Raw genomic sequence first — 20,447 nt, 5'->3', positions numbered from 1 at the left:
CAACTCTTCGCATGAGGTGGCCAAAGTAGTTAACACCTAACCTTACCACATTGTGATCAGAAAAGATGCTTGAGATGATTTCAATTTTTTTGAACTTAGCAAGGCTATATTTTTGGCCCAGGATGTGATCTATCCTGGAGAAGGTTCCATGTGCACTTGAGAACAAGGTGAAATTCATTGTTTTGGGGTGAAATGTCCTATAGAGATGAATTAGGTCTAACTGGCCCATTGTATCATTTAAATTTGTGTTTTCTTGCTAATTTTCAGTTTAGTTGATCTATCCATAGGTGTGAGTGGGGTATTAAAGTCTCCCACTATTATTGTGTTACTGTTAATTTTCCCTTTCATACTTGTTAGCATTTGCCTTACATATTGCGTTTCTCCTATGTTGGGTGCATACATATTTATAATTGTTATATCTTCTTCTTGGATTGATCCTTTGATCATTCTGTAGTGTCCTTCTTTGTCTCTTTTCATGGCCTTTATTTCAAAGTCTATTTTATCTGATAGGAGCATTGCTACCCCTGCTTTCTTTTGGTCTCATTTGCATGAAATATCTTTTTCCAGTCCTCCACTTTCAGTCTGTATGTGTCCCTAAGTTTGAGGTGGGTCTCTTGTAGACAGACTATATAGGTGTCTTGTTTTTGTATCCATTCAGCTAGTCTTTGTCTTTTGGTTGGGGCATTCAACCCATTTACATTTAAGGTAATTATTGATAAGTATGATCCCATTGCCATATACTTTGTTGTTTTGGGTTTGAGTTTATAAACCTTTTTGTGTTTCCTGTCTAGAGAAGATCCTTTAGCATTTGTTGAAGAGCTGGTTTGGTGGTGCTGAATTCTCTCAGCTTTTGCTTGTCTGTAAAGCTTTTGATTTCTCTTTCATGTTTGAATGAGATCCTTGCTGGCTATAGTAATTTGGGTTGTAGGTTTTTCTCTTAGTGTTCTGCTATTCCCTTTTGGCCTGAAGAGTTCCTATTGAAAGGTCAGCTGTTATCCTTATGGGGATCCCCTTATGTTTTATTTGTTGCTTTTCCCTTACTTCTTTTAATATTTGCTCTTTGTGTTTGCTCTTCATTAATTTTATTAATATGTGTCTTGGGGTGTTTCACCTTGGGTTTATCCTGTTTGGGACTCTCTGGGTTTCTTGGACTTGGCTGGCTATTTCCTTCCCCATTTTAGGGAAGTTTTCAACTATTATCTGGTCAAGTATTTTCTCATGGCTTTTTTTTTTTTTTTGTCTTCTTCTTCTGGAACTCTGATGATTCAAATGTTGGGGTGTTTAACATTGTCCCAGAGGTCTCTGAGGTTGTCCTCATTTCTTTAAATTCTTTTTTCTTTTTTCCTCTCTGCTTCATTTCCACCATTCTATCTTCCACCTCATTTATCCTATCTTCTGCCTCATTTATTCTACTGTTGGTTCCCTCCAGAGAGCCTTTGATCTCATGTTGTGCATTATTCATTATTGACTGACTCTTTTTTATTTCTTCTAGGTCCTTATTAAACTTTTCTTGAGTCTTCTCAATCCTTGTCTCCAGACTATTTATCTGTAACTCCATTTTGCTTTCAAAATTTTGGATCATTTTTACTATCATTATTCTGAATTCTTTTTCATTTAGACTCCCTATCTCTTCCTTTTTTGTTTGGTTTTGTGGGCTTTTATCATGTTCCTTTACCTGCTGAATATTTCTCTGCCTTTTCATCTTGTTTAGGTTGCTGTGTTTGGGGTGGCCTTTCTGTATGCTGGAAGTTTGTGGTTCCTCTTATTGTGGAGTTTCCTCGCTGTGGGTGGGGTTGGATTAGTGGCTTGTCAAGGATTCCTGGTTAGGAAAGCTTGCGTCAGTTTCTGGCGGGTGGAGCTGGATCTCTTCTCTCTGGAGTGCAATGAAGTGTCCAGTAGCGAGTTTTAAGGTGTCTATGGGTTTGGTGTGACTTTAGGCCACCTGTATTTTTGTGCTCAGGGTTATGTTCCTGTGTTGTTGGAGAATTAGCTTGGTACATCTTGCTCTGAAACTTGTTGGCTCTTGGGTGGAGCTTGGTTTCAGTGTAGGTATGGAGGCTTTTGGATGAGCTTTTGTCGATTAATGGTCCCTGGAGTCAGGAGTTTTCTGGTGTTCTCAAGTTTTGGATTTAGGCCTTCTGCCTCTGACTTTCAGTCTTATTGTTATAGTAGCCTCAAGACTTCTCCATCCATACAGCTCCGATGATAAAACATCTAGGTTAATGGTGAAAAGATAACCTAGATAAAACATCTAGGTTAATGGTGTTCCACAGTGAGGGACACCCAGAGAGGTTCACAGAGTTACATGGAGAAGAGAAGAGGGAGGAAGGAGATAGAGGTGACCAGGAGGAGCAGAGGGGGAATCAAAAGGGGAGAGAGAAGTCTAGCCAGTAATCAATTCCCTATTTGCTCTCCACAGTCTGGAACACTCAGAGAGGTCCATGGAGTTCCATAGAGAAGAGAAGAGGGAGGAAGGAAATAGAGGTGACCAGGAGGAGAGGAGGAGGAGTCAAAAGGAGAGAGACAAATCTAGCCTGTGATCAGTTCCCTAAGTTTTCTCCACAGTCCAGAACTTCCAAAGAAATTCACAGAGTTAAGAAGAGAAGAGAAGGGGGAGGGAAGAGATAGAGGTGACCTCGGGGAGAAAAAGGAGAGTCACAAAGTGAGAGAGCAATCAAGCCAGTAATCACACTCCTAAGTAAAAATGGGTATTGAATATTGGATTGTTAAAGGTACAGAATTGATAACAAATACCAAAAAGCAGAGATTAAAAATCTAAAGTAGAGGTTAGACTCTCAAAAATACAATATTAAAAAAAAAACAAAACAAAATCGCAAAAGTTATATAAAAAAAATGAAATTTGCTTTAAAAATAGGATCTTTTTTTTTCAAGGTAATAGTAGGTTTTAAAAATGAAAATTAAAGGAGTAATAAAGAACTTATAAATAAAAAGAAATTTTAAAAATTTAAGAATGCTAGTAGTCAAATATATCTAGGAATTTCTCTGGCGCTGTTGAGGGCAGTGTGTGGTCAGTTCAGTTTCAGATTGTTCATTGTTCCACCTTATACTTCTTCTCAAGGTCTATAGGTCCCTTTCAATGTAGCCAGTGCTAACTACAGGGTTTTAATCTGTTGCACCTGTCACTTCCAAAGCCTCTCCCTCTTCCTTGTTTATTTTGGCTTCCTCTGTTTGCAAGTCACTTTAGTATCTAACTTCTGCCCTGACACAAGGGGGTGAAGGTGATCATTTATTTAGGCTCACTTGTTCAATTGTGCTGCGGGGAGGGAGGAACACTGCAAACAAATATCACTGGTGTGTGTGGGGAGTGCTCACAGTGTGTGGGCCACACTGGGTTTGCCCCTGCTCATGGTGTGTGTGCTTTCCCAGTCTATACTGCTCAGGCTCCAGGTTGCTCTGCAGGGGAACTGTCTAAGGTGGGCCCTGTGTTGCGTGCACTTCCTAGATCTACACCACTCATTTTCAGGTTCTTGGGTACTCCACAAAGGCACAGACTCAGTTGGGCCTGAGTTTTGTGCCCTTCCCAGGTCCGAGCAGCTCAGGCGACTAGGTGCTGGTCAAGTACACTCTTCCCAGCTTGGCGGTGTGTCTTATCACCTCCCTGGTCCCAGCCGCTTGGTTTCCTGGGTGTGCAGTGGGAGCGCTGTCTCAGGTGTGCTGTGTGTCTCTTCTGGGGCACTGATCTCTGGCTGCGACCCTCCTGATGGATGTCAACCATTCAGGATCTCAGGAAGACTTGGTTAGCAACTGGGAGCCTCACAGTTTGGTAGGGGATGCCGTCTCTGGGGCCAAGTTAGCCCTTTCCTTCCAGCTCTGGCTGTCGCCCACCTGCCTCCCTGCCTCTGGCGGGGGATGGGCTGGTCTGCAGCCAGCTGACTCTCCTCTGGTATTGGCTCAGTCCTTTGTTCTGTGAGTGGGCCCAGCAGTGCCTTACCTTAGGTTAGAGCTTTTCATGGGAAAGTTCTCTCTCTCTCCTTTTTTAATTTTTTTTTTTTCTCTCTGGCTATCCCACAGTTTGGGTTACTATCTCATGTTAGCTCCCTCAGATTGCCCTCAGGGCATTCAGGCCCGGTCCTTACCCTAAGCAATGAAGCCTGCGCCTCCCTGTTCAGCCCCCGCTTGCTGGTGGCAGACACAAGCTTCTGGGCTACTTCTCCACTGGGAGTTGCAGTTAGGTGCATAATCTGTGGGTTTTATCTATTTATTTTTTCCTCTTGGTTATGTTGCCCTCTCAGATTCCAAAACTCCCCACAGACCCGCTGGTGAGAGGGTTTCCTGATGTTTGGAAACTTTTAAGACTCTCTCCCTGGGACATGTCTCCATCCCTAACTCTCTTGTCTCTCTTTTTATCTTCTATATTTTGTCCTACCTCCTTTTGAAGACAATGGGCTGCCTTTCTGGGTGCCTGGTGTCCTCCACCAGTGTTCAGTTGTTTTGTGGTATTTGCTCAGTGTTCAAATGATCTTTTGATGAATTTGTGGGGCAGAAAGTGATCTCCCTGTCCTATTCCTCTGCCATCTTAGGACCACCCCCCCAAAGAATGTTTTAAAAATTGCTTAATTTTTGAGTAAAGCAGGGACATAAAAGCACGTGGAAACCTACATGTTTATTGTGTTTCTAAGTTTGTGGTACTGAATAACTTTCCAGAAATGAAAGATGATTCATAAGCCTTCCTTCTGACTATAGTAATAATAATAATATTCAATTATGTAATGTAAATTATTAGGCTGAGATGCATTTTGGTAAGTTTGCACCATTTTAGATGAGCTGTCTCACCAAAGCCTACAAAAAAATTAATGTGGAACACCTGATATTTGACTGTGCTTCCAGATGGAGGGACAGCTTGACAAATGCCATCATAATTTACAACTTTAAAAAAGTGTACTGTGAATGCATTTTCAGTAAGCTTCAAACAGCTTGGATTATTTACAGGTACAACTGTGTTTAATGTGGAATTTCAATGGATTTAAAATATTATTAGATTCAATTACTGATCGTGGAGTATAGGTGTGGCATATGAGCAATGTGATTATATGCCTTAATTAAATTTCTCAGAATAGAATACATCTGTTTGGTAAGGTTGAGGGAATGGTAAAATAACATTTAAATTTTATATTTGATTATTGAGTATCACTGAAGAATCTCTCATCTTTGGAAAGATAGCATATTTGGGGCTTATCCTATATAGTGGTTTAGGAGAATAATAGTCACATAAAATAAAAATGGAAATACATTTCTAACTCTTAAGGATAACTTGCACACTTATACCTGTAAAACAACCAAAAAAGAAGTATGGATTGCTAATTGATAAGATCTATATTAGTGTGCAACCTAATAGAACACTTAAATCTATATCTCTGTGGTCAGGAAATCAACTATTGAAACTTTCTGGTTAACCTGGAAAAGGAATCATATGTATTACAATTATATATATGTCATATGTGTATATATGCACATGTGTATAAATCCTCTTTCTCTCTTTCTAAATATATGTACAATATATGTATGTATGGGCTTCTCAGGTGGCTCAGTGGTAAAGAATCTGCCACCAATGCAGAAGATGCTGGTGATGCAGGTTCGATCCCTGCGTTGGGAAGATCCCCTGGGGAAGTAAATGGCAACCCACTCCAGTATTCTTGCCTGGAGAATCCTGTGGACAGAGGAGCCTGGTGGGCTACAGTCTGGAGGGTTGCAAAGAGTTGGACATGACTGAACACGCACCACTACTATCCATATGCATGTATACATTTAAAAAAATCTCCAAAAAAGAGGATATAGATGATCTGGTGGTAAGTAAAGTATGATTGTAGGAAGATGAAAGAAATCTGACTTTGGAAAATTACTCCAGGAAAAAGAAAGTAGTTTGACACATTTTAACTAGAAAGTCATTGATAAATACTATGATTTTACTTCCCAGGAATAAGTAGAACATTGAGAAGAATACATGGTAAAGTGAAACTACAGTTTCTAAAACAAACTGCTTAGTGTGTAAATCTCCTTCAGGATCTACTGAGTTCATTCAGTCACTCAGTATTTCTCTCATATGTTTCAGTCCTTGCCTAGAAACTGAATATTCAGTAAGCGACCAAGCCAAATATGGACCCTCGCTTCCTGGTGCTTACATTCATAAATAGATGTCACATATATTACACAAATCACACCACCCTTATGGCAGAAAGTGAAGAGGAACTAAAAAGTCTTTTGATGAAAGTGAAAGTGGAGAGTGAAAAAGTTGGCTTAAAGCTCAACATTCAGAAAACGAAGATCATGGCATCTGGTCCCATCATTTCATGGGAAATAGATGGGGAAACAGCTGAAACAGTGTCAGACTTTACGTTTTGGGCTCCAAAATCACTGCAGATGGTTATTGCTGCCATGAAATTAAATGACACTTACTCCTTGGAAGAAAAGTTATGACCAACCTAGATAGCATATTCAAAAGCAGAGACATTACTTTGCCAACTAACGTCCATCTAGTCAAGGCTATGGTTTTTCCAGTGGTCATGTATGGATGTGAGAGTTGGACTGTGAAGAAGGCTGAGCGCTGAAGAACTGATGCTTTTGAACTGTAGTGTTGGAGAAGACTCTTGAGAGTCCCTTGGACTGCAAGGAGATCCAACCAGTCCGTTCTGAAGGAGATCAGCCCTGGGATTTCTTTGGAAGGAATGATGCTAAAGCTGAAACTCCAGTACTTTGGCCACCTCATGCGAAGTGTTGACTCATTGGAAAACACTCTGATGCTGGGAGGGATTGGGGGCAGGAGGAGAAGGGGTCGACAGAGGATGAGATGGCCGGATGGCATCACTGACTCGATGGCCGTGAGTCTGAGTGAACTCTGGGAGTTGGTGATGGACAGGGAGGCCTGGCATGCTGCGATTCATGTGGTCGCAAAGAGTCGGACACGACTGAGCAACTGAACTGAACTGAACACTCAAATAAATTGGCAAATAAAATCTGACAGGGCTATGGGGCTTCCTTTGTAGCTCAGTCAGTAAAGAATCTGCTGCAGTGCAGGAGACATGGGTTCGATCCCTGGGTTGGGAAGATGCCCTGGAGAAGGAAATGGCAACCCACTCCAGTATCCTTGCCTGGAAAATCTCATGGACAGAAGAGCCTGGTGGGCTGCAGTCCACCAGGACTTTATGGGGTCATAAAGAGTCAGGCACGACTGGGCAACTAATACCTACTTACTTATGGAGAAAAAAATAGGGTGCTGTGAAAGGATAACAGAGACAGGGTAGGTCTAATTTTGTTGGTGGTGGGCATGGGTCAGGGAAAGTTTCTTTGAGATCTAAAGTGCCAGTGGAATGGAGGATATGTACAAAGGGAGAAAAGTGGTAGAAGACAAGACGTAATATTACCTTGTAACTGGAACACAGTGACTCTTGGCAAGAGAAGCCCTAGGGTGAAGCTGCAGAAGAGAGGAAGTGCTGGTTATTCAGAGGTCACAATGAAGTTTGTATTTTCTTCTGAATGCAGTGGGAATCACTGAAAGATTTATTCTGTGTGTGTGTTTTATGAGCCAATTAATACTTTTTAAAGCTTACTGCTACTGCTAAGTCGCTTCAGTCGTGTCTGACTCTGTGCGACCCCATAGACGTCAGCCCACCAGGCTCCCCCGTCCCTGGGATTCTCCAGGCAAGAACACTGGAGTGGGTTGCCATTTCCTTCTCCAATGCATGAAAGTGAAAAGTGAAAGTGAAGTCACTCAGTCGTGTCCGACTCTTAGCAACCCCATGGACCGCAGCCTACCAGACTCCTCCATCCATGGGATTCCCCAAGCAAGAGTACTGGAGTGGGGTGCCATTGCCTTCTGTTTTAAAGTTTAATCTGCAGTGAAAAGAAGTAAGAATAGAAGTTGCAATACAATCAGCTTGGCTCTTGGTGGGTTCAGTGAAGATGGAGAAATGAAGAAATGTTCCAAGATGTATTTAAGAGGTTGAATTCTGAGAGCTTGGGGATGCTCATTAAATATGGGAGAAAAAGGGAGTCAAGAAAGATTTCAAGGTTTCTGTGTAACTTTCTACCTTCTCTTAATGCACTATTTAAGAAAAATGTATCCATCTCCTAGTAAATTCCAGGTTCTGGAAGGTAATCTGATGGTTTGTTTAAAGAAGTCTTCCCACCCACCCATGATAGTGAGCACTCACACCCCATTGCTGCTGCTAAGTCACTTCAGTCGTGTCCGACTCTGCGACCCCACAGACGGCAGCCCACCAGGCTCCCCTGTCCCTGGGATTCTCCAGGCAAGAACACTGGAGTGGGTTGCCATTTCCTTCTCCAATGTGTGAAAGTGAAGTCGCTCAGTCGTGTCTGACTCTTTGCGACCCCATGGACTGCAGCCTACCAGGCTCCTCCGTCCATAGGATTTTCCAGGCAAGAGTACTGGAGTGGGGTGCCATTGCCTTCTCTGACACCCCATTAATTCTGCCCTAATCCTTCTTTTACCTTTCAGGCAGGCATCTCTCCTATTAGTTTGCTCATTTCCTTACTCTGAGTAACTTTCCATGAGAGTGATGTTTCTTCTTGAAGACTATAGCCAGATAACCTAACACAGTGTTTGGTAATGAAAATGTTCAATAAATATTTATTGAATGAAATGATGAACTAATGAAAGAATAATGATGAAGAGGAAATACTAGAACCCAGGTGCTCACTGTCTAGCCAAGAGAACTAAGAAGTGTGATAAAATCCTTAACAGAAGTAAGCAAGATGAGTTTCAGGAGAAGAGAGGACGATGGAGGGAAAATGGAGAGAGACATCTGGAGTACAGATAGATATACTCAGAGGTGAGGAGAATATTTTCTGGATTGAGACCATCTCCAAACGAAATAGCTCCCTCCCCAGCAAGCTCTAAAACAAAACATAAAGAACAACTCCTGACAAGAGCTTCACGTTTTAGAATTATTTTTTTAAAGGCCATTAGAATGGATTGTCCTGCAAATATACAACCTTGATTCTGTACCACCTACAGGACTTAACTGCTTGCTGCTTCTGACTGTAGAAATTTTTTCTCACCTCTATTCCTGGCCCCTCTTCTCCTCGCCTCCCTCTTGCCCCCGCCCCCAGGGACCGTCCATTTTCAGAAAACCCTTGCCCTTGCCTGTTTCCGCCTATTTGTTGAACGTACGGAGGAACATTTACTACCTTATCCCTGAGGAATTCTGAAGATGCAGTTGCCAAAAGACAGTGTTTCTGCACCTCGCAGGGCTCCTGTGGAAGGAAAGAAAATGAATAATTTGTTACTTAGGGCGTCGATTGTTTTTACCTTTAATCTTGCGGCTCTGTCACATCTAGCCCCCACCTACCTAGCTCTGCCTCGAACAGTTTATAGACGAGAGGCCAGTGCGCTCTCTCCCTCCCTTCCTGCCAAGAGTAGCAGGAAAACAAGCAGCTAGGAGGAGGGGCGGAGGCGGGAGCCGGGGCAGGACTCCAGTCCGCCGCTCTGCCCGCTGTGCGGGGCTAGAGGAGCCTCAGGGCCCCGCGCGCAGCCCCGCCCCGGGGGCGTCACCGCCTGGCGCCCGCCCCGCCTCCGCGCCTCTGGCCCTCCGTTTTCTATTTCTAGGGGCGCTCGGGCAAGCTGTCACTTTCATCTCTGGCTGAAGCCTGAGGACGCGGAAGGGTTCGTGGCAAGGAAACCCCAGGCTCTGGGCATCGCCATGGCCCCTGTGCTAAGCAAGGACGTGGCGGATATCGAGGTACCGACTGCGCGCGGGCTGGCGAGGGGAGGGCGGGGAGCGCAGCTGGTGGGTGCCCGAAAGGGCGCTGCGGCCACCGCCGGGCCGGGAAAAGAGTGGGAGACTCGGGAAACTTTGCCTCCGCTCGAGTTCTGCGGAGGAGGAGGAGGAGGAGCAGGAGCAGCAGAGGAGCCGGCGCCCCGTGTGGGCTGGCGGGGAGAAGAGTGGGAGTCCGCGGCTGCAGGGGTGTCCTTCGCGTTGGGACCTGGCTGTTTACTTCGGAGTCAGGGTCCGAAGTTTCTGGGTGGCCGTGACTGAAGCACTAGAAGAGTTCGAGGGAGATGGACTTTCTAATAAGGGCGTTCATTTCGCAGCCTATCCCGCACTTCCTCTTTTGCCCTGTAAGCGTTTCGGGATACCTGTCTGTTACCCCCACTTCCAGTCGCTGAATTCTGCATATTTGCAGAGGTGGAGGATAGAAATAATGGAGATGTATATGTAAGCTACAGCAGCCACTGCTAGCCTTAGTATTGCTTATGAAAGTAACATAGGGAAGAACGAGATAGGATATTGAGAACATGAAAAATACAGTGCCTTCAGAAATACAAAATAAACTGTATATTCCTCTTCTCAACAGTTTTTTAAATTTTCTCTTGCACCCTGTTCCTGTAAAAATGTCATCTTTCTTCCTGTGAATAAACAGGAAGTAACATGTAGTAACCTGAAGTAACATGTCCTTCGATTTCTCCCTAGGACCTTTATGCATGCGATGAGAGAAATATAATTACAAGCAGTGATTTTAGACATACTAATCCAGTGTTCACAGTTACGAGCTAAAATAAACTGCTTTTTTAGTTTTTTGTTGTGTTTTGCTTGGGGCTTTTTTGTGCATGCCTGTGTTTTCTTAACAAATGACATTTTTCTTTGCTCCGTCCTTTCAGTCAGTGGCTTAAGTAAAACTTTAAAACCACCTGTTTGCAAAAGAGCTGCTTTTGCCACCGCGTTGCCTCTAACATTGATTGTAGGAACTTTGTGTTCTGTTTGGGGGATGGTAGTAGTGTTTTCTCCAGACTCCATACTTCGTTTGAAAAATCCATCGTGGTAATTAGAGCCAAAGTATGACTGAGCACACACGCACATGCTGTGTGTACATGTCCACTTAATTTTACTTGTGATTTCTCTTGTGGATAGTTTACTTTTTCATATTGATCAGTGTGATATATTTAACCCAATATTCATTCATGCACAAGGTAAAGGATGATTGATTTATGTTGGTCTTTTTGGTCCTTGTTACTTTGACTTAACCAACCCCCGTCCCCCCACCCCTTTTTAAGCTAACTCAAATAGTAACCTTCCGACAACCTTCATGTAGTACTGATGTACTGACTTCAGAATTAAGAATGTCAGAGGGCTGGCAGCTTTTGGAGTTTGAATTTCTTTATCGGTAGCTGTTTTGCATTTGTCCATGAAATCAGTTCTTAACCACATTACACTAAGGAAAAGATGCCACTGAAACATTAATGACCAGTTTAATTTCCCGAATTGTTTCAACTAAGACTATTTAAGAAGGTCAGACCCTTACATTTACTCACCTCAGTCTAACCTTAGTCAGCCTGATATTACTTGTAATATAGAATAGTGGTATTTAAGCTTTTTCAGCTTTTGTGTAGTTCACACATGCAACACACTTTAATCAGTAACATCTTTCATCACACATAGTTATTTTCTTTTCCCTCAAAGTAATATCCACGATTCCTGAGCTAGAGTACCATGAAAGAGCATGAAATTCATCATTAAAATATAATGCAGTGTGAAAAAATACATTAAATCTAGAGGAATACATTCAAGCGTAGATGTCTCAAGTGATCCTATTGACTCACCAAAGTTCATTTTTTTGAATGAATTATGAAAGCTCATAATTTTTAGTTTTCTATCAAATTTGAATGCATACATTGGATTTGGTTTTTTTGAATGAATTCATTAAAACCATTGTCTAGAAATTTATCTGCTTGTGACCATTGCCTTAGTCTCAAATATATGAAGCACACCATCTTTAAAAAAAATTATCAGTGTAAAACAGAGTACATGTTCAGTTGATAAATGAGAAAAGAACAGAAGGTGATAGTAACAACCCTCTATAACAGTGATTTAATTTCCCCCTTAAGCTACCTATAGAACCTCAAGTTGCAGTGAAGCAGCCAAGAAATATTTTATTTCTGGGGCAAAAAGTTATTGAGGTTTACAGAATTATTTTGTGTGCTCACTCCATATTTCTAACCTCAATCCAATATCACATCTGGGTTTGAAGGGCTGAGAGCATAAAAAACAGTCAGAAGGTCACCAGACTCCAAAACTAAAATATCCCTGGGTAGGAAGATAGGCATAGCAAGGATGCAGTAGTAGATAACAGGTACTCGGCAATAGAACCTAGCTCACATGCTCAAAAATTATTGTCGTTATAGAAGATGTATGAGAAATCAGACTTTTTTCCAGATATGTTAATGTGGTTCAGGACCACATTGTTTTGGAATCTGGTGCAAATTGCCTGTGGTTGAGGTCTATTTCTACGCCTTTTCAGACAGGTGACTGTTTAAATACCTAACTTCTCTGTGTCACATTTGCATGATTTGCTAAGTAAGGAGAATAATCAGACAAGAAAACATGTCATAGCACATCTTCTCCAGAAAAGAACAAAATACGATAAAATTAAAAATTTTGAACACTAAGGAAAATCACTGCCTATGAAATAATTGTTATTTTAAAGTTCATTAATGTAGCTATAGACTTAAAAGATATTTTGCTTTGTGGGCTTACTTTTAGGATACAACTGAATTTTATCAAGAATGACTTTTGAATACAAATTCTTTGGGGAAGGTTTCAAAAAAGGTGACTATCAGACATTGATCACTTTCCCTCACCTCAGCAATACCTTCACAATAATTCACTTAGTTTGAATCGACAACTGGTCTAATGTCATTATCTGTACTTTTAAAAGCAAGTAAGAAGGATTTTGGAAGAGTTCACTTTTGTTCAGTGTTTTGTTCCTCTCCACTGACATGGATAATTGAGAATTTACTATAGAAGTATAGCTGAAGAAAAATGTTTGCAGGTACAGTGAACTTTTAATTAACTCTTTGGATATTAATAATTCTGGTAAGTATTTATAACTGAACTGAATTGCTATATACCACTCTACTGTTTCCACAACCCCAAGTCAAGATTTTTTCTTAGAATTATCAGTTAATGACTCTTTGGTAGTTTATAAACTCATTTCAAATTTACTGTGAATAAAAAAAAAAAAGGTTTCAGTCCAATATCCACAAAATCATAATACTTTTAGAGTTAAATAGAAATGGTTTTTGAATAACTGATCCTATAACTTCTATTCATTTGAGAAGACAGTCGAGAATTTTGTGTTTATTAATTAAGAAAATAAGATAATAAAGTGATGGCTTTGGGAAACGGGAGTATAAGGGTAACAACTTGGAGAAATTAAATTTTTAGGAGAATTTTGCAAAAAGGCTAATTCGTTGGTAGAGGTGAGAAAAGATATTGCAAGAATACCCTTTATTATAACTGCTTTTGCCCCTGGGGAGGGAGGAGGTAGATCCCAAGAAGAAAATACAAACACAGCTTTGCAGAAGGTATGCATTATTTATTTATATAAACCTACATTTTTTTTTAAGTCCAGTTTTGTTTCCTTGCTTTTATTGATTGGGTGCCACAAATCTCTGGGAATGCTATCTTGACTTGCTAAGGCTTTTAAAGCATTAAAACTAAAATTTCATTTTCAATTTGTTTTGTGAGTTTGCATTTTTAAAAATATACTTGTTCTCCCTACTTTAAGCTGTCCTGTGGACAATACTTAATTTTAAAGTATTTCTCCTTTCTAAGGAATTTAGCAGGGCAGTAGAAACGTGCCTGATTACAGTATTTGGAAAGTTACTCCAAATTTGGAGTTATTTCAGTGGAAGCCTCTTGTAGCTTTAAGGTACTATACACATTTCTATAGTTAAGAATGGTCATATATATATATACATTTCATTATAGTTTTTCTTCTAAATTCTGCCTCCTACGCATGAATTCAGATGACTTGCTTTCAGTGATTTAATTAAAAACAGATTAATGACTAATGATGAATCCATCACTAGGGAGATTTTTAGATTGGATCTGCTTAATCTTAATCATAGCAGATAGTGTTGACTGATGGCTTAATTGTAAAAGTGTGCTAAAATTCAATAGCCTCCTTTCTTACATTGTAGAAGGAATATCCAGTTTTGGAAAGCTCCACCTTTGCAGTGAGGAATTAATAAGAATACTATGAAGACCTTTAATCAAAATGCTGAGATAATTGGATGATCATTAAGCAATCATATCTTTCCTTAACTATTTGAATACAGTATTTTACCATACGTTGTATATGAACTGGCAACACAACAGCTAAAAAATAGACCTTCCTATAGGATAAACAGGTGTGGTCACTTGTGGGGAGAATTCAAAAAATTAGCATAATGTTAAGTTACAATATTAGAAATACTAAAATTAAAGACAATGAGACTGAAAAATATTTCTTGTCATGAAATAATGTGACAAAGAAGCCATAAGATATTTGATATAGTCTAGGCCTCCGTGTGCTGAAGAGATTGAAAATGAGAACTGGCCAATTTGCCTTTCTGCTTCTTAGCTAAATGGACACAGTGATAAATAGTCCTTAAAACTGTAAAGAAAATTCTGTGTCATTTATATCCTGCCTTAATTAAAAAATACTTAATAAGGCATTCTAAGATTGTGAATTTATCTATGATCAGGATTTTGATTTTCAAATGTGACATGTTTGCCTTCTGAACTTCATTTCCTCTTAATCCTCCATATTAAGACAGAAGGTGTTTTTTGGCCTCAAACATCAATAATGTGGGTGTTCACAGATATCCTGGAGCCAGTTATACTACTGATAACTCTTAATAGGATTATGTCTTTCCTGTGGTTTATAATTATTACTGCTTCCATTGCTTTTAATTAAAATGTTATACTAGTAGATATGAAACATCTGTATTTAATTCAGCATATAACTTTTCTTTCAGACTCTTCACCATACTTATCTATATATTGATGTTAGGAACTCATTATATTTATATAAAATTTTTGATTTGTACTTCAAAAAATTAAGCTTCATTTCATGGTTAGTTTAAAAAACAAAATAAACACACTGTGTTAAAATAGGCCTGTGTTCACATCCTGCCACCAATATTATATATATTTTTGTTTGTATGATTGTGGTCAAGTTGTTTCCTAAACTGTCATTTCTTTCTTTGTCAGTTGGATTTAATCTTATTTCATGTACTAGACATAAGGATTAATTGGAGTCATGTACATATAATAACTCAGCATCTGTCACTTGAAATATATACCTCTTGAATGGTAGTAGTTATTTTAAATATTATGATTGAATGTATGTTATACATATATGTTATATAAATGTCATTTGGTTAGAATATTGCCCAACTCCAAGAATTAACTAGTGGTATCAAAAGCTGTTAAAATATGTGAGGAAAGAGAGAGTTCATGAAGTTAGAAGAATTATGAGAGGGGCTTATTACAGATTAAAAAAAGTTGCAGACATGACTTATGAGTAAATTCCTGAATTATTTTTGTCAGTATTAACAGTGAGATGGGGGAGTTTTTGAAATTCAGGTCAAATTAAAAGGACTGTCTTCATTTTGCTTTTGATTTCTGTTTAAAAATCATTTTAGCACCCACTGAATAGCAAGCCCTATAGTGTAAGCTGTAAAAGATTTAGAGGAAGCATGTGGTGAAGGCCTTTTCTATATAGGATTGTCCACATCTAACACACTGGGGCAGAGAGTCAAATGCAGGAGTCCTCCTACTCCTAACCCTTGCTGTTTCACTGCATTTGTACATGTGGATTGAATTGTTGGTGTTTTTCTGCATGTTTTTATGACTAGATCAGGTCAAACCATTGGGAAATTTACTTCTTGGCATTCTCAATGATTTTCAGACAGGATTATTGTTATTCTTCTGTGAAAAGAAATCCTTATGTATCATTATTTTAAGAAAAAGTGTCCAGCTCCATATCTCTTGTGTTTAACTGGACTAAACTTACAGTTTCTTTAAGCCATCATATTAGCTTCAAAGAAAGTTTTTTCTGGGCTTCTAAGCATCCTTCCACACACTATATTTGTATAGTATTTTATAATATATATTTACATTATATAATATATATTATATACTGTATATTACAGTATTATATACTATGCTATATATATATATATAATATATATATTATATATACATATAATATTATACATTCTGTAACTGTTTTAAGTCCGAGGGAGGAGGGAATTGGAGATCAACCTATTTTGCACCAGGAAAAGGTAAAGTGTGTCCTTTCTAAAGGATGACTCAGATCATAAACTTTTTGCATTACATTATAATAATTTCATTTCTTTGAGGATTTCAGCTTGGTTGTGTAATAGCATTCTCACTATCCTCTACCTCTATCATAATAATTAAAGAGACAATCTGTGTTCCTACCTCCCAGGTGCTTGGAAATTGATATTATGAGTGCTTATGAATGTCCCCTTGAGGCAATCCTGACTAGGCCACTTTGAAGAAAAATCTCTTCATCAATAATGAAGCCCTGAGGGCCACTTCTCAGGGGACCAACACAAAATTACATGTCAACTCCAGGCCTGATTTATACAGATGGTGCTCAAGGATGGAGCCTGACTGCACTTCTCACTCCCCCAATATTTTATTACCTCCCACTCTCTGCTGATCCACCCCATGCCCCTTCCCACTTTCACTTCTCCCCCCAAGCCTCAGCCTCCAGTTTTCACCTTGTTTTTACCTACTCAAGATTGACTCCTGTAAGTAGATCCACTTCTTTAGTCCTTGTGAAATCCTTTGAATGATATTAAAAATTGACCATAGTAGCATGTTAAAGCTTTAAAAATCTTAGTATATTTAACTAAAGGCCAGGTGAAGATCTTCAGCAAAACAATAGAAGATAATGTGTATTTACTATATGTTAGTGAAAATAAGCATCCTGGGATAGGGGCCAAGTTTGGGCATATTTTTGCTCCACAAGTCAGATCCTTTGCGTCTGACCTTGTGGAAGTCACTCAACCTCTGGGAAGAGTCTGCTGATTTCCTCAACAAGTTTGTTATCGATCAGTCTTTCAGTGATGGTTTGTAATAAAATATGGGATTGGTGAAATTGTTTGGAAACATGACCTGCTGGGTGATCATATTAAGGAAATGCAAGGTGGTGGTGTCAGAGCTAGTGTATTTTACACGCTATGTAGGATTAAGTGCACCATTTATACCAGCTGTGTGGATTTGATATACATCTGATTTTTACTTTTTTCATGCTTGCCTGCTTCCTTTTCTTTTTTAATCAAATAAATAAGTCTAAATCTCCCCTGAGCATGCAGAAGAAGTCTGATTTTTCTATATATGGCTGGAGTTCTGTGAACGTGATCTGGAATTCATAAATTCATATTTTTGTATATCTGTAGGATGATGCTATCTTTAACTAGAAATTAGGAACAGAGATTCCAAAAAGGAATCAGTTTCTCCAGTGTGCTTTTTGATCGATAACTGTCAGTGGAAACTAGATTACAAATAGGTGGGTCCCCAGGCCCACAGAAATACAAGTTACTTTTCTCTGATTCTGCACCACAGTGTCCTCAAAATTCTGGGGATTCTCTGCTAAATATTTTTCCATGACAGATTTTGGGGAATGCTGGTGTAAAAGTTTGATGTCCTCAGTAATTCAAAGAGAAAGTTATTCAGTTCCCCTTCACAGATCCCTGGGAATAAATCATGACAACTTTCACAGAAAAATACTCTTTTTGAGAGGTTAATTTTCATTAAAACATTTTTTCATTTCTCTAACTTAATTTTAAAATTATTTTTAGTGATCATTATAGAAGATTTAAAAGATACAAAAAAAGGTGAAAAGAAGATCCCAAACATACAGTCACACCACATAAAACAGTCATGCTAATAGTAATTTAGTATTATTCTATCATGAGGTTTTTTTCCCCTAAATAGTTCAATCATATACAATATTTATATATTTATTGAGGTGTAGTTATTTACAGTATTAGTTTCAGGTGTACAATATTATGATTCAAAATTTTTATATATTATACTCCATTTCAAGTTATAAAATATTAACTATATTCCCTGTGCTATACAATATAACCTTGTAGCTTATTCATTTATACATAGTACTTTGTATATCTTAATCCACTACCCATATCTTGCCCTTTTTTCCTTTTTTCTCCCCGCGGGTAACCACCAGTTTGTTCTCTGTATCTGTGATTATGTTTCTTTTAGTTATTTTCATTCATTTGTTTAATTTATTTTTTGATTCCACATATAAGTGTTAACATGTAGTGTTTGTCTTTCTCCATCTGACTTATTTCACTAAGCATAATACCCTCCAGGTCCATCCATTTTGTTGCAAATGACAAAATTTCATTCTCTGTTTTGACTGAGTAGTATTCCAGTGTGTGTACACACACACACACACACACACACACACACACGGCCCCATCCACCAGCGAGCAGGCTGCCTTAAGATCCCTTGAACACACAGCCTCTGCTACATATGGCCCTGTCTACCAGTGGGCCTGGGACTTGATCCCACACACCAGGGAGCAGGCATTAGAACTCGTATCCCTAGGGCCCTTCAACCAGAGACTCCAGAACCCAGGTCTTCCCTCAAGTGGGCAGGCAGTAATCCCAGAACCCAGTGAGTTTCAGCCCCACCTGCTAGTGAGTGGACACCAGTTCCAGTTCAGTTACAGCTTGGTGGCCTGCCATGACAGGGTCCACCTTACCTATCAGCAGGCTGAGACCACTCTGAGAAACCTTGGCCAGCCGCCACAGGTTCTGACTCAGCAGTGAGTTAACACAAGCCTGGGGCCATGCAGCCAGAGACCCTGGGAACTGGCTCTGCCCAACAGTGAGCTGGCACTAACCCTGGGATCCCATGGACCCTGGCCCCAGTGTCCCGTGGAGCCTACCAGTGTCCAGCACCAGCCTCAGACTCCACCAACCCTGGCCCGACCCACCAGCAGGCCAGTATCAGTTCTGAGATATCATGGACTCCTCAGCCAGTTGCCCTGACTTCCAGCTTCACTCATCAGCACCAAGTTTGGGACACCCAGAAACTCACAGCCTGCCATGGCAGGAACAGGCATTATCTACCAGCAGACAGACTCTAGATCCAGGAATCTTAACCCTATGCCAACCCACTCCAGAACCAGCTTTGCCTAAGAGTTAGCCAGTACAAGTCCTGGGACCTCCTGGGGTTCTCCATCCAGCTGCCTTGTGACCTGGTGCTGCTAACCAGTAGCTTGCAGCTTCTGTACAAGGCAAGACTTGGAAACCAACTGGATGAAGGAGCAGCCACATCTACCAAACTACCCACTGTACTCAGCCTGCTGTAACAGACGTACCCATGCAGCCTTCATAGGTGCACCACTGAAGCATATAGCTCTAGTGATCAGAGGGGACTATACTGCTGGGATGCATAGGGCATCTCCCACAGAAGGCTGCATTTCTCAGGTCAGGAAATGCAACCAACCTACCAGATAAAGAGAAATAAAAACAGCAATTCAGACACAATGAGGCGACAAAGAAACATGTTCCAACAGGTTAAGGTAAACCCCCAGATGGAAAACTAAGTAAAGAAGAGATAGGCAATCTACCAGATAAAGTGTTTAAAGTAATGATTGTGAAGATGATCAAAGAACATGGGAGAAGAATGGATGAACAAAGTGAGAAGTTAGAGGTTTATAACAAACAGAAAATATAAAGAGAAACCAACTAGAGATGCAGAATACAGTAGTTGAAAGGAAAAACACACTAGAAGGAATCAACAGTAAATGAAATGATACAGAGGAATGGATCAGTGAGCTAGAAGACAGAGTAGTGGAAATTACGGACACTGAACAGAAAAAAAGAATGAAAAAAATGAGGACAACTTAGATCTCTAGGAAAACATAGTAAAAACTATCTCATAAAAACAGTAACATTTGCATTATAGTTGCCACAGAAGAAGAGAGAAAAGTAAGAGAACAAGGTTGAGGGTATCATAGGTGAAAACTTTCCTAGTCTGAGAAAGTACACAGACATCCAGGTCCAGGAGTCATAGAGAGGCCCAAACGGGATCAACACAAAAAAGATAATACCAAGATGTATTGTAACTGAAATGGGAAAAATTAGAGAGAGAGCGAGAATATTAAAAGCAGCCAGGGAAGAGTGATGAGTTATATAGAATGGAGCTTCAATAAGGCTGTCAACTAACTTTTCTGCAGAAACTCTATAGACATGGTGTACTTAAAGTGATGAAAGGGAAAACCTACAGCCAAGAATACTCAACCCTGCAAGGCTTTCATTCAGATTTGATGGAGAAATAAAAAGCTTTTATAGACAAGCAAAAAGAAAAAGAGTTCAGCACCACCAAACTAGCTTTACAAGAAATATTAAAGAGGCTTTTCTAAGCAAGTAAGAAAAGGCCAGAACTAGAAACATATATAAATTACAAAAGGAAGAGCTCATTGGTAAAAGCAGATACACACTAAAGGTAGTAAATCCACCTCATACAAAGCTAGTAAGAAGGTGAAGAGATGGAAGTAGTAAAATCATCTATATCTGCAAGAGGAAGTTAAGGGCTACACAAAAAGATGTAAAATATGTCAAAAACAATAGTAGTGA

General features: G+C 39.8%; 1 protein-coding gene and 1 long non-coding RNA gene across 4 annotated transcripts in view; one reads left to right on the top strand and one right to left on the bottom strand.

The window, feature by feature from the left end:
- LOC147375867 (uncharacterized) overlaps window positions 1–9,513 on the bottom strand; it is a 43,661-nt gene extending 34,148 nt beyond the window's left edge. For 2 of the 3 annotated variants that reach the window (XR_015160550.1, XR_015160551.1), the window contains exons 1-3: window positions 9,327–9,513; window positions 9,166–9,231; window positions 7,380–7,429 (exon numbers count right to left, since the gene is read on the bottom strand). This is a non-coding gene — a long non-coding RNA (uncharacterized LOC147375867). The remainder of the gene's footprint in view (window positions 1–7,379; window positions 7,430–9,165; window positions 9,232–9,326) is intronic. The other variant, XR_015160552.1, reaches the window with a different exon arrangement.
- A 90-nt stretch (window positions 9,514–9,603) lies between these two features.
- The window catches only part of DPYD (dihydropyrimidine dehydrogenase), a 927,694-nt gene continuing 916,850 nt past the window's right edge, over window positions 9,604–20,447 (top strand). The window contains exon 1 of the mRNA XM_086391370.1: window positions 9,604–9,716. Within this exon, the coding sequence (XP_086247496.1) occupies window positions 9,678–9,716 (39 nt within the window). The 5' untranslated portion in view covers window positions 9,604–9,677. The remainder of the gene's footprint in view (window positions 9,717–20,447) is intronic.

This window comes from Bos grunniens, chromosome 3 (assembly GCF_055505025.1).
Source record: "Bos grunniens cultivar Pamir isolate PY7600 chromosome 3, Bosgru_T2T1.0, whole genome shotgun sequence".
Lineage (NCBI taxonomy): Eukaryota > Metazoa > Chordata > Mammalia > Artiodactyla > Bovidae > Bos > Bos grunniens.
The sequence above is the reverse complement of the archived record's forward strand: the minus strand, read 5'-3'. Positions and strand labels throughout refer to the sequence as shown.